The sequence below is a fragment of the Mustela nigripes genome, chromosome 12 (genome assembly GCF_022355385.1).
Source record: "Mustela nigripes isolate SB6536 chromosome 12, MUSNIG.SB6536, whole genome shotgun sequence".
Classification (NCBI taxonomy): domain Eukaryota; kingdom Metazoa; phylum Chordata; class Mammalia; order Carnivora; family Mustelidae; genus Mustela; species Mustela nigripes.
Window position 1 is genome coordinate 145,965,931 of NC_081568.1, and position 10,726 is coordinate 145,976,656.

At 60.9% G+C, this 10,726-nt stretch overlaps 1 protein-coding gene across 2 annotated transcripts; it reads left to right on the plus strand.

Moving 5' to 3' along the window:
- Window positions 1-2,481: 2,481 nt before the first annotated feature.
- N4BP3 (NEDD4 binding protein 3) lies at window positions 2,482-10,726 on the plus strand. Of its 2 annotated transcripts, none has more exons than XM_059416125.1 (5): window positions 2,482-2,765; window positions 8,002-8,349; window positions 8,615-9,142; window positions 9,456-9,710; window positions 9,805-10,726. In XM_059416125.1, the coding sequence occupies exons 2-5, from the start codon at window positions 8,029-8,031 to the stop codon at window positions 10,345-10,347; spliced, it is 1,647 nt and encodes a 548-aa protein (XP_059272108.1). In that variant the 5' UTR covers window positions 2,482-2,765; window positions 8,002-8,028; the 3' UTR covers window positions 10,348-10,726. The 2 variants fall into 2 exon arrangements, with proteins under 2 accessions (XP_059272108.1, XP_059272107.1); XM_059416124.1 differs by having other exon boundaries at window positions 2,483-2,765; window positions 7,999-8,349.

Here is a 10,726-nt window from a genome sequence, read left to right on the forward strand (position 1 = left end):
GATTCCATTCAGCCAGGACCCTCCTGCTCTCTCCCTTCCCCTCCCCATGCTAAACATCCCTCCTGCTGGGATGTTCCAAAATACTGAACACCCTTCCCCTCCCACCTCCCTCTGGCAGCCTGGTACTGGGAAAGAACATTGGATTTGGGGGGGGGGGGCGTCATGAGATCTCTGATTAGTTGCCAAGTTTGTAACAACAAAAAGGGGAGGGGCTGAATCTGAGTTTTCACCAGAACTTACCCTTGATCCTCCCCACGTAATTTCTTGCCAAAAAAAGACAATTTTGCAATCAATCTATCTCATGAACCTTCTCTCTAATTCTTCCTTTCCTCACTGCCCCTGCCTTCTGTGGCTCTGTTTCCTTTTTTTAATTTTTTAAGAAATGTATTTGACAGAGAGAGAGAGCACAAGCAGTGGGAGCAGCAAAGGGAGAAGGAGAATGTGGACTCCCAGCTGAGCAGGGAGCCCGTCACGCAGCTAGATCCCAGGGATCATGATCTGAGCCCAAGGCAGACGCTCAACCGACTCAGCCATCTAGGTGCCCCACACGTGGCTCCGTTTCTGTTCCCTGAGATCCAATAGTCCAGTCTCCCTGCATTGACCTCTACACAGGGCCCGAGTACGCAGCACTCCAAAGTCCAGCTTGGTCCTCACACCTCCCTCTCTCAAAGCCTCAGAGGTTCCTGAAACCTACTTGTTCTTTTGGGTTTTGTTGTTTTTTGGGTTTTTTTGTTTTGTTTTGTTTTGTTTTGTTGAGATTTATTTATTCATTTGAAAGAGAGAGCAGGAGCAGGGGGAGGAGCAGAGGAAGAGGGAGACGAGCAGACTGTGATGAGCATGGAGACGGACTCCGGGCTCCATCCGAGACCCTGAGCGAAATAAAAAAAAAAAAGAGGCTTATCCAACTGAGCCACCCAGGCGCCCCCAATCCCCCAATGGCACCTATTTCTAATTAATAAGCTTGCATTCCTCAGAAAGTGCCCTGCCCCTCCAGCCAGAGGCTCCTGACCATGGTGAGCCCCTTCCTCCATGGAAATGCTTCGCATCCTTTAAGTACCACCTCAAAAGCCATCTCCCCAAGAAGGCCTTTCCTCGGGTCCCCCTAAAGGTGAAGCATGTCCTTGGGCTGAACCTTCATCCGTCCCAGCCAGTAACCGCACCAGACTGGGGCACCACTTGGGAGCTCTACATCCAAAGTAGTAGTGAGTTTTCTTAGTTTTCTTTCCCCTTAAGTTTGGTATTTCCATCGTTAGTAAATGAGGAAGGATGGCACAAAAGGTAAAGGATTGCAAACTGGTGACCTGTGGACCCAGACTAATCCACGGGGGACACAACTTCTTCGTTGTGGTAAAATTCCCATCCCATAAAATCAACCATTTTCAAGTGCCCAATTCAAAGGCATTTAGTACATTCATGAGATTGTGCAACCACCAAGTCTCTAGTTTCAAAACATTTCCTCATCCCAAAAGGAAACTCCATGCCCATTAAGCAGTCACTCCTCATTTGTCTCTTCCTACAGCCTCTGGCCCTAATCTGCTTTGTGTCACTATGCATTTACCGACCTCATCTAAGTGGAATCTCACCACAGGGGGGCCTTTTGTGTCTGGTTTATTTCACACAAGCCTCGTTTTTTGGAGATTCATGCATATTGCACCAGGTATGAAAGCTTCCTTCTTTTTTTAGGGCTGACTACTATTCCATCGCGTTGATGTACCACGATGTGTTTATCCATTCATCCGCGGTTGGGCATTGTGGATCGTGTCGCCCACCTCGGGCAACTGGGAAGGGTCAGGCTGTGAACATTCCCGTACAAACCCTTGTCCGAGTTCCACTTTCCAATTTGGGGGACTATACCTAGAAGTGGACTTGCTGGGTCCTAGGATGACTAGGTTTAACTTTCTGAGGAAGGCACGCGTTTTAACTGTTTGACTCTGGATACCTTCAGGTGTCCATCTCTGCCTGCCTCCATCTCTCCTGCACTGTCTTTCACCTGTTTGACTCACGTTATTTGTCTGGCCCCTGAAGGCATCCGAATTTGCTGCTCCTAGAAGGCTTTGGTGGCGAATAAATAAATAAATAAATAAATAAATAAGCATGCTTAGCGCCGAATTCAGTCGTTCAGGAGCCACAGAGCTCCGCTTATATCTCTCCATCTCTCAGAGCACTGTTTTGCTCCACCTCGGAACCGGTAATAGTGCTTACCTAAGAGGAGGCGCGAGGATCTGGGAGGTGATGGACCGAACGCGCCTCTTCGGGAGCTGCGGAGTTCTGGAAACCGAGAGGGGCGGGCGAGGCCAGGAGGAGGAGGAGCGGGGCGGGCAGGGCGCCCTCCGGGGACGTCGGCGGCGCTCAGGGGGCTGCCGACCAGTCGGGGATACGCGCTGGGCGCAGCGGGCAGAGGGCTCGGGCGGCTCCCGCGCGTGGCGCGCGGCGAGCCGGGGCGGGGCCCAGGTTGGCTCGCGGTGGGCGGGGGTTGCCCCCCGTCCCCGCCCCCCACATCCGGGGGCCCGGCCGGGCTCTGGGCTGGCGGCGCGCGGGTGAGTCAGGCCGGGTTTTCCCTCCGCCTCTGGGGCAGGCGAGCGAGCGCCGCGGAGCGCGTCCCTCCCTCGCCAATCCGGCTCCGGCGTCTGCCCGCCCGGCCGCGTTTTCCGCCCCCCGGAGTCTGCTGCCCGCCCGCCTCGCAGACTCGCCCGGAGCCGGCCCCTGGAAGGAGGGTTCGAATCCGCGCGAGGGAACTGCGGGGGGCGCGGAGCGGCGCCAGCATGGTGAGTGCGACGCGCGGGGGCTCGGGGACTGGGCTGGGTGTGGGGGGTGGGGCCGGTCTCCGAGAGCTCGCTTTCCCGGTGACCTTGGCCAAGCCGCAGCCCTGGGCCAGCGAGGTGCCGGTCTGAGAAGTGGGCGGGGGGGGGGGAGCAGGGTGCGCCCAGGTGCCCACTGCTTCCAGACCCTGAGGCACCGAGGCGCGGGGTCAGGGACCGACCGCGACGCTCCTCTGGAGGGGCAGACGGCAGGTTACCCGGCTCTCTGCAACCCCTGCAAATGTGCTTTCCGCGGAGCAGCGCCTGGGACCCCTGCGCCGCGGCTGAGGTGGGCAGGCGCCCTCGGCGCGGGAGGCTGACCCGGGCTTTCGGTCCCCCAGCTTGGCCGCTCCGAGCAGGCCCCAGGGAGGAGCCCACAAGAGACGCCCCCTCCCGCCCCCCAGGTAGCTCGAGGACCTCCCGCAGTTCTGGGGAGCCCACGCCTCCGCCACAGTCTTCCCGGGGAGGAAATTCCATGGGGATGCCAACATCGTCTGCTCCTCCACCTTCCCCACGAGACCACTCTCCCGCCCTCTCCGGGATACCCCCTTCCAGCTCCGGTCTCCTGTCCTGAAAGGGCGGCAGCTGCCGGCTCGCTGCCGATCCCCGCTGCCGGGATCCCGACCTGTGGGGACACTACCAGTTCTTGGCGGCTGGAGCACCATCCCAGTTTGGCCAGAACCTTTCGCCAGAGGGAGGGCCGACCTGGGGCCAGGGCAACATGGGGTCCCTGGCTGTGTCTGGGAAGAGGACTGAGCTGGGACTTGTCACCTCCCACCCAGCTCCCAGCCCCCCGCCCCCCCCCCCCCATGCAGATTGGGGCTCTCCTCATTTGCACCTGGGGCTTATCCTGGCTGACCGGCGACCTTGGCCTACCCCCCCCCCCTCCACGCCCCGTGCCCTCTCTGCCCAACCAAGAAGAGAGCCGAGGCTGGAGGCCATCCTGGGCCCAGTGTTCGGCCTCCTCCCAGGGCCCTCCTGGGCAGGGCTTCTCTGCCGGCTGGCTGAGTGTGGGTGTGTATGTGCGAGACTGAATGAATGCGGCCGGCCTGCTCCCGCCACCGCCTCTAGAACTAGCAGCTTTTAGGGCTCGAAGTCCCCAGGCAGCAGTGCTTCCACTATTTCACTTTGACCCAGTCGCAGGCAGGACCAGACCTTCGTGGGGTCCAGACCTAGGTGGTTGGTGGATGCCCTTGGGAAAAGCGGGCATGGGGGGCTGGGCAGACATACATACACAGCTGCCTGTGCCCCTGGCTGGTCCAGCAGTAGAGAAGAGCCTTGCCTAGGGAGTTGGAATTGCTCATCATTGTGGGATCTTGGGCAGCTGGCTTCTGGGCCTCAGTTTCCTCACCTGCCCCCCACTAGACTGTTGTAGAGAGGAGCTCAGATGATGAAATAAAAGGACTCAGAAACTGTGGAGTGGTCTACGCCTCTGCATGGCTCTGTGATGTTACTAGGACTCACTCCTATGGGGTTAGATGCTGGGCTCTGTCTCTTCAGGTGTCTTGGTGGAACTGGAGTATAGTAGCCTCTCCCACCCCAGCCCTGGGCCCCCCTCACGCGCTGTCCTTGTTTGGAGCCGGGACATTCCAGTCCAATTCCTCAGGGGCAGCTGCAGACACTCCCTTCAGCAAAGCTGATCCTCCAGCAGGTGGTGGGACCCTCCTCTGGGGCCTGGGCTCTGGAGGGGCTAACCACAGCCAAGGCCGGACTGGGAGCATCCTGCCCACATGCTCTTGGATGGGCCAGTCTAGAAGAGATGCGCTGGGGTTGGGGTTGGGGGGCAGAGGCTGCTGCTGCTGTTTTTTTTTTTTTTTTTTTTTTAATTAGTCACTTTAAAAAAAAATTATTTATTTATTAGAGAAAGAGAGAACAAGTGGCTAGGGGGAGAGGGATAGGGAGAATCAGACTCCCCACTGAGCAGGGAGCCTGGCATGGGGCTCGATCCCAGGACCCTGAGATCAAGGCAGATGCTTAACCACTGAGCCATCAGGGTGGGTTTCTGAACTTGAGGAGCTTGTGTGCTTTCTCCGGTGAGGCTGAACATGACCTCAGGCATGTGCTTTTACCTCCTGGGCCTCAGTTTCCTCTTCGGAAGTGGGGACCTGTGTTCCCCACCTGTGTGTGTTGTGAGGCTGTTGTGAGCCTGGTGACACCCGGGGGGTGCTTCCCTTCGTGGCCTGTCTTCTGTCCCATGGCCAGGGTGGCTCCCTACCCTTATGTTCCTGTCTCCACCAGGGGCTGATCCAAAAGAGATGCCCCTCTGTGTCCAGGGCTTTCAGTGCTGCTGGCTAATCTCGGGCCCAGGGATTGGGGAACAGATGCTCAGGGCTCCTGTTGGGGCCAGCTGGGGCCTGTACAGAATATGGCCCAGGTCCAGCCCGAACCTAGCCAGTGCGGTGGTGGTGGGGTTTCAGCTCTGTGTGGAGCTCTGAGCCTCAGTAGAGCTCTGGGCAGGAGAGCCCTTGGAGGCACTCGGGAGGACGCCCTGCTTTTTGCTCTGATGTTCGCAGTGGGGCTTCAAGGCACTTGCTGTCTTCCCCTTCCTCCTCCCCCACCGGATCCTCTCCAGCCCAGCCGGCACAGCTGCCCTGGCCGGATCAGGCCAGTCCCCTGGCCGCCAAGCAACGGAGGAAGGAATGTGTGTGTTGAGGGGAGGTGGAATGGACCCCTTTAGGAAAAGGGACTGTCCCCAGACTGAGACCTGGGCAGGGTGGAGCCTCCTAGAAGCCAGGGGCCTCAGCTCCACTGGGGGAGCTGATACCCCAGCCTGAGAAGTTACCTAGGAAGGGTGGAGGGCAAGGGAAGGGTGGGGAAAGACGAAAGGAAGGGCCTGTTTGTGCCCCCTTCGGCCAGCTCCACAGCTGTTTCTAATTGTTCAGGTCACACGTGGAGAGAAGCCCCTCACCCCCCCCCCCCCCAACACACACACTCTCTGCATCTAGCCTGGGGACTGGGTAGAAGCACTGGGTCTTCTTGCTAGTGTAGTACTGGAGTGTTTGTGTGTGGTGTGTGTGTGTGTGTCCCAGAGGGTGCTCAGCGCCGTGAGGGTGACCTTGTTCGTGATTGTGCTGTTGGATGTGACCATCCGTGCTCTGTCCTCTAACATAGGAGCTATTGCGCTGCTCACTGACTGGACTGCGGTATGGAGGAAGGAGGTAAATGTGTTCTGGTGGCCCCGTGGCTGCCTCCAGATCATGGGCTCCCTCCTGGGACCTGAGACCCTTTGTGGGGAACAGAGCGTGGCCGTTACCTCTCCCTGAGACAGGAAATCAGGATCTCCCCAGGGGAAGGTGATGTGGTGTGTGTTTTGGGGAGAGGTGGGCGTTTTTGAGCCCTTTCACATCCGTCGTCTCTGTAATGGAAACCCAAATGGAAGACAGTGCGGGCAGTCTCGCCCATTTCCGAGATGGGGCAGCTGAGGCATGGCAGAAGGAGAAGCAATTGTGGCTGGGTGCTGGTAGACAGACAGTGTGAGGACAGGGCTGGAGGCCGAGTTCTTGGCTGTCCACCACCCTGAGACACAGCGACAAGAGCTAAGCGTACTCAGACACAGTGGGTGTCCCTGGGTATGCCTGTCATGGTAAGGAGGCGTCAGATTGGGAGGCGGGACACTCAAACTCTAACGCTTTGGGCTGTGGGTGCCGTCCTCGGCCCCCATTAAGCATTCAGCAGCCATCCTGCTGAAATCACAGGCGTCTCACTCCCAGCAGCTCTGTGACCTTGGCCGAGTCACTTTACCTTTGGGACCCCCAGTGCCCTTGCCTTGAAAGAGGGATGACAGCTCTGTCATTGGGACTCACTGAGACCCTACCCAGGGCTGTGTTGCTGGAGGTGGCCAGCACCTGTGTTTCCTTGACTGGATGAGTCCCCTGACCCTGCGTGCCCTGTGACCTCCGCAGAGGCTATTAGCTGGCCACAGGGTGGGGTTAGGGAGCAGGGCCATGCCCCCCTCCCTCTCACTCACAGAGAGCTTTGTCTTCCATGAATACAAAACCTGGAAATGGTTGAGGAAGATGGAACCTCCTAAGGGCCATTGTTTGAGGTGGGAGTGGGTGTCCCAGAAAGCAAATTGGGGTGGGTGAGGGGCGCACAGCTGCTGCATGCCTGATGGGTGTCTGTAGGGGATCGGGAGCAGCTGCTTGGGGGGGGCGGGAGGCAGAGAAGACGGTGGTGGTCGCTCATTCAGCAGATCCTGTCCATGTATCTACTGCATGTGGGGCCTTGGGCTGGACGGGGCTCTGGTGGGGGACTAGGTCCAGGCCCCTGCCCCCCAGGGTGTGATCTCAGCGCAGGTGGGAGCTGGTCCCTAACCTGGTCTCTGGGCCGACTGCCCTGCCAGGGAGGAGGAGTTCACATCTGAGCCCGTGAGCTCGTCTTCGGTCAGTCTGTGTTGACCCTGGCTATGGGCCAGGCCCTGAACTGGACCTTTTGTCCTGTTATCTCAGCTCATCCTCCCCAGCCTCCGTGAGTGATAAGACTGCTCGAGGAAGCTAGATTCACACACGTGATTGGCTTCACTCTGGGTCAAGATTTGGGATCCCTCCCCGCCTGGTTTTGGGGTGGCAGCTTAGGCAAGGGCCCCCACCGCCCCTTCCCTCTGTCTCCGCCACTGCCAATATGACTACGTGAACACCTGTTCCGGAAGCTGGCCATTGTTCCCGCCATCCTTCCTCCCCTAGGCCCTTCCTGTTTGTATCCCTCCCACTGCAGCCCCCAACCCCACCCGTGCCAGGTGCTTCCCTTGGGGAACTCTGACCCACTGCTGGAAGAGGGGCTGCACTGGGTTTTCCCCCTCCTCAGAGAAAAAGAAGGAACGGGGAGTCATAGGTCTCCCTCCAAACTGGGTGAGAAGCCTGGTAGGAGAGCAAGCAAAGGCAAAGACAGAGCCCGAGTCCTCAGCTGGCCCAGTCCTGGGAGGGGCCTTCTCCCACTGCTTTGAGCCTGATGGCCCACGATACCCTATCACACCGGCCCCCGGCTGGAGCTGGGGCACCAGGCTGGTGGCTTTAGGGGCTCTGCCCCTTTCTCGTGGCCAGCCTAGGAATCCCATCCTGGATTCTGTCCGAGACCCTTGTCTTCCTCCTGGGCCCCAGCCAGGGAGGGAGCTGACACAGAGAACATGCCCCTGGTCTTAGGGGACCAGGGAAGTGGGGTAGCAAGTGCCCACCTGCCCCTGACGGAGTCTCCCAATCCCCAGAAGCCGCTGCATGTGCCCTGTTGAAACTTCATGGCCACAGTGCCAGGCCCTGCCGCCATTGCCATGGGCAGCGTGGGCAGCCTGTTGGAACGGCAGGACTTCTCCCCCGAAGAGCTACGAGCAGCACTCGCCGGGTCCCGGACCTCCCGCCAGCCTGATGGGCTCCTCCGGAAGGGCTTGGGCCAGCGTGAGCTCTTCAGCTACCTGCACCTCCCCAAGAAGGACGGCAAGAACACCAAGAGAGCCCCTCGGAACGAGCCTGCTGACTACACCACTCTCTACTACCGAGAACATCCTCGGGCTGGCGACTTCAGCAAGACTTCGCTGCCTGAGCGGGGTCGCTTCGACAAGGTGCATCTCTGCCCTCTTTCCTCCCTAGTGTTGGAGGGTGGGGATGGGGAGTATGGGGTCTCCTTGGAGACCCAAGTGCCCAGATGGGGCTGGGACATGAACCTCCTGCCACAGGCCGGGTCACAGGTCACCGGTCACCACGCCCTGGGGACGTGAACCCCAGGTTCTCAGAGAAGATCCTGGGGGGTGCTGTGGGAGCAGCTCTGTCAGAGGGCAGAGCTGAGGTCAGCCCAGGGCCTCAGACCTGCCCTTTTCTTCCTGGCAGTGCCGCATCCGCCCATCGGTGTTCAAGCCCGTGGCGGGCGCCGGGAAGGGCTTCCTGTCCATGCAGAGCCTGGCGGCCCACAAGGGCCAGAAGATGTGGCGCAGCAATGGCAGCCTGCACACGCTAGCCTGCCACCCCCCGCTGAGCCCAGGGCCCCGGGCCAGCCAGGCCCAGGCCCGTGCCCAGCTGCTACACGCCCTCAGCCTGGACGAGGGCGGCCCCGAGCCGGAGCCCAGCCTGTCTGACTCCTCCAGCGGGGGCAGCTTTGGCCGCAGTCCTGGCACTGGCCCTGGCCCCTTCAGCTCCTCGTTGGGCCACATTAACCACCTGGGGGGCTCCCTGGACCGGGCCTCACGGGTCCCCAAGGAGGCTGGGCCGCTGGCTATGCTGAGCTGCCTGCCTGAGCCGCCACCGCCCTATGAGTTCTCCTGCCCCACCCCAGAGGAGGTGGTATCCGTCCTGCCAGACACCTGTGAGGATCTCAAGAGGGGCCTTGGTGATGAGGACGGTGCCAACCCCTTCTCACAGGTGAGGGTGCCCCCTTTCCCTGGGGTCCTGTTTTGCCCCTTGGCACTGGAGTGCAGGGAAGACAGGAGGGGTCCCAGGCAGTTCACCTAGGGGGCTCGGGCCCCCAGAGAATAAGGAAGATGGAGGGGATCCAATCCCCCACCCCCCACGTGATGGGGATGTTATGTCACTGCCGGCCCTTGCTGTTGAGGAGTTGTGGGGAAGGGAGGAAGAGCGACTCCCTGGGCATGCCACGTGTTGGGGACACTTCCCCTCCAACCCCGGCAGGGTGTCCGTGGGTGCGGGCGTGGCAGGTGTCTCTTCCCCTTGGCAGGTGCTGGAGGAGCGCCAGCGGCTGTGGCTGGCGGAGCTGAAGCGCCTGTACGTGGAGCGGCTACACGAGGTAGCTCAGAAGGCAGAGCGCAGTGAGCGCAACCTCCAGCTCCAACTCTTCATGGCCCAGCAGGAGCAGCGGCGTCTGCGCAAAGAGCTCCGGGCGCAGCAGGGCCTAGGCCCGGAGCCACGGCCCCCCAGCGCCCTTCCGGAGGCCGACCCTGGCGCCCGACCGGAGGAGGAGGCCCGATGGGAGGTGAGAGATCAGGCATCCAGAAACCCTCTGTCCCCGTCCTCTCCGCCCCCCGCCCCCCGACTGAGCCCACTCCTGCCGGTGCTGTGCCCTCCAGGTGTGCCAGAAGACCGCGGAGATCAGCCTCCTGAAGCAGCAGCTGCGGGAGGCGCAGGCAGAGCTGGCGCAGAAGCTGGCGGAGATCTTCAGCCTGAAGACACAGCTGCGGGGCAGCCGGGCTCAGGCGCAGGCGCAGGACGCGGAGCTGGCCCAGCTGCGGGAGGCGGTGCGGAGCCTGCGGGAGCAGGGCCCGCGGGAGCAGGGCCCGCGGGAGGAGGCCCCGGGCAGCTGTGAGACGGACGATTGCAAAAGCCGGGGGCTGCTGGCCGAGGCTGGGGGCAGCGAGGGCGGAGGGGGCACTGAGCAGCTGCGGGCCCAGCTGGTGCAGGAGCGGCTGCGCGCCCAGGAGCAGGCACTGTGCTTCGAGCGGGAGCGGCGGACGTGGCAGGAGGAGAAGGAGCGGGTGCTACGCTACCAGCGGGAGATCCAGGGAGGCTACCTGGACATGTACCGTCGCAACCAGGCGCTGGAACAGGAGCTGCGGGCGCTGCGGGAGCCGCCGGCACCCTGGAGTCCCCGCCTGGAGTCCTCCAAGATCTGAGGCCAGTGGATGAGCGGGCGGCAGAAGCACCGCCAGAAAATGGTTTGGACAAGCCTGCCCTGAGACGGCTGGCTCCTTCCTTACACTGGCCGGAGGCAGAACCTGCTGAGGCTGGCCAGGGGTGGGGAGGCCCACCGAGAGGAGGGCTCCAGTGGTGCTGTAGGCCGGATAGGGGGCCTGCAGCAGGAGCCAGGGGGCAAGGCTTCCCGGCAGAGGAGCACCTCGGCAGGGCCCCCGCCCTGTTCCTGGAGTAGATGTGGCCCAGAGGAGGAGGTAGGGGAACGAAGAGCCCCATGACGCAGAAGGGCAGGCGTGAAGGAGGGAGGCCGGGATGGGAACATGGGCCTCCCCCAGAATAAAACCACATTTTCTACAAGAG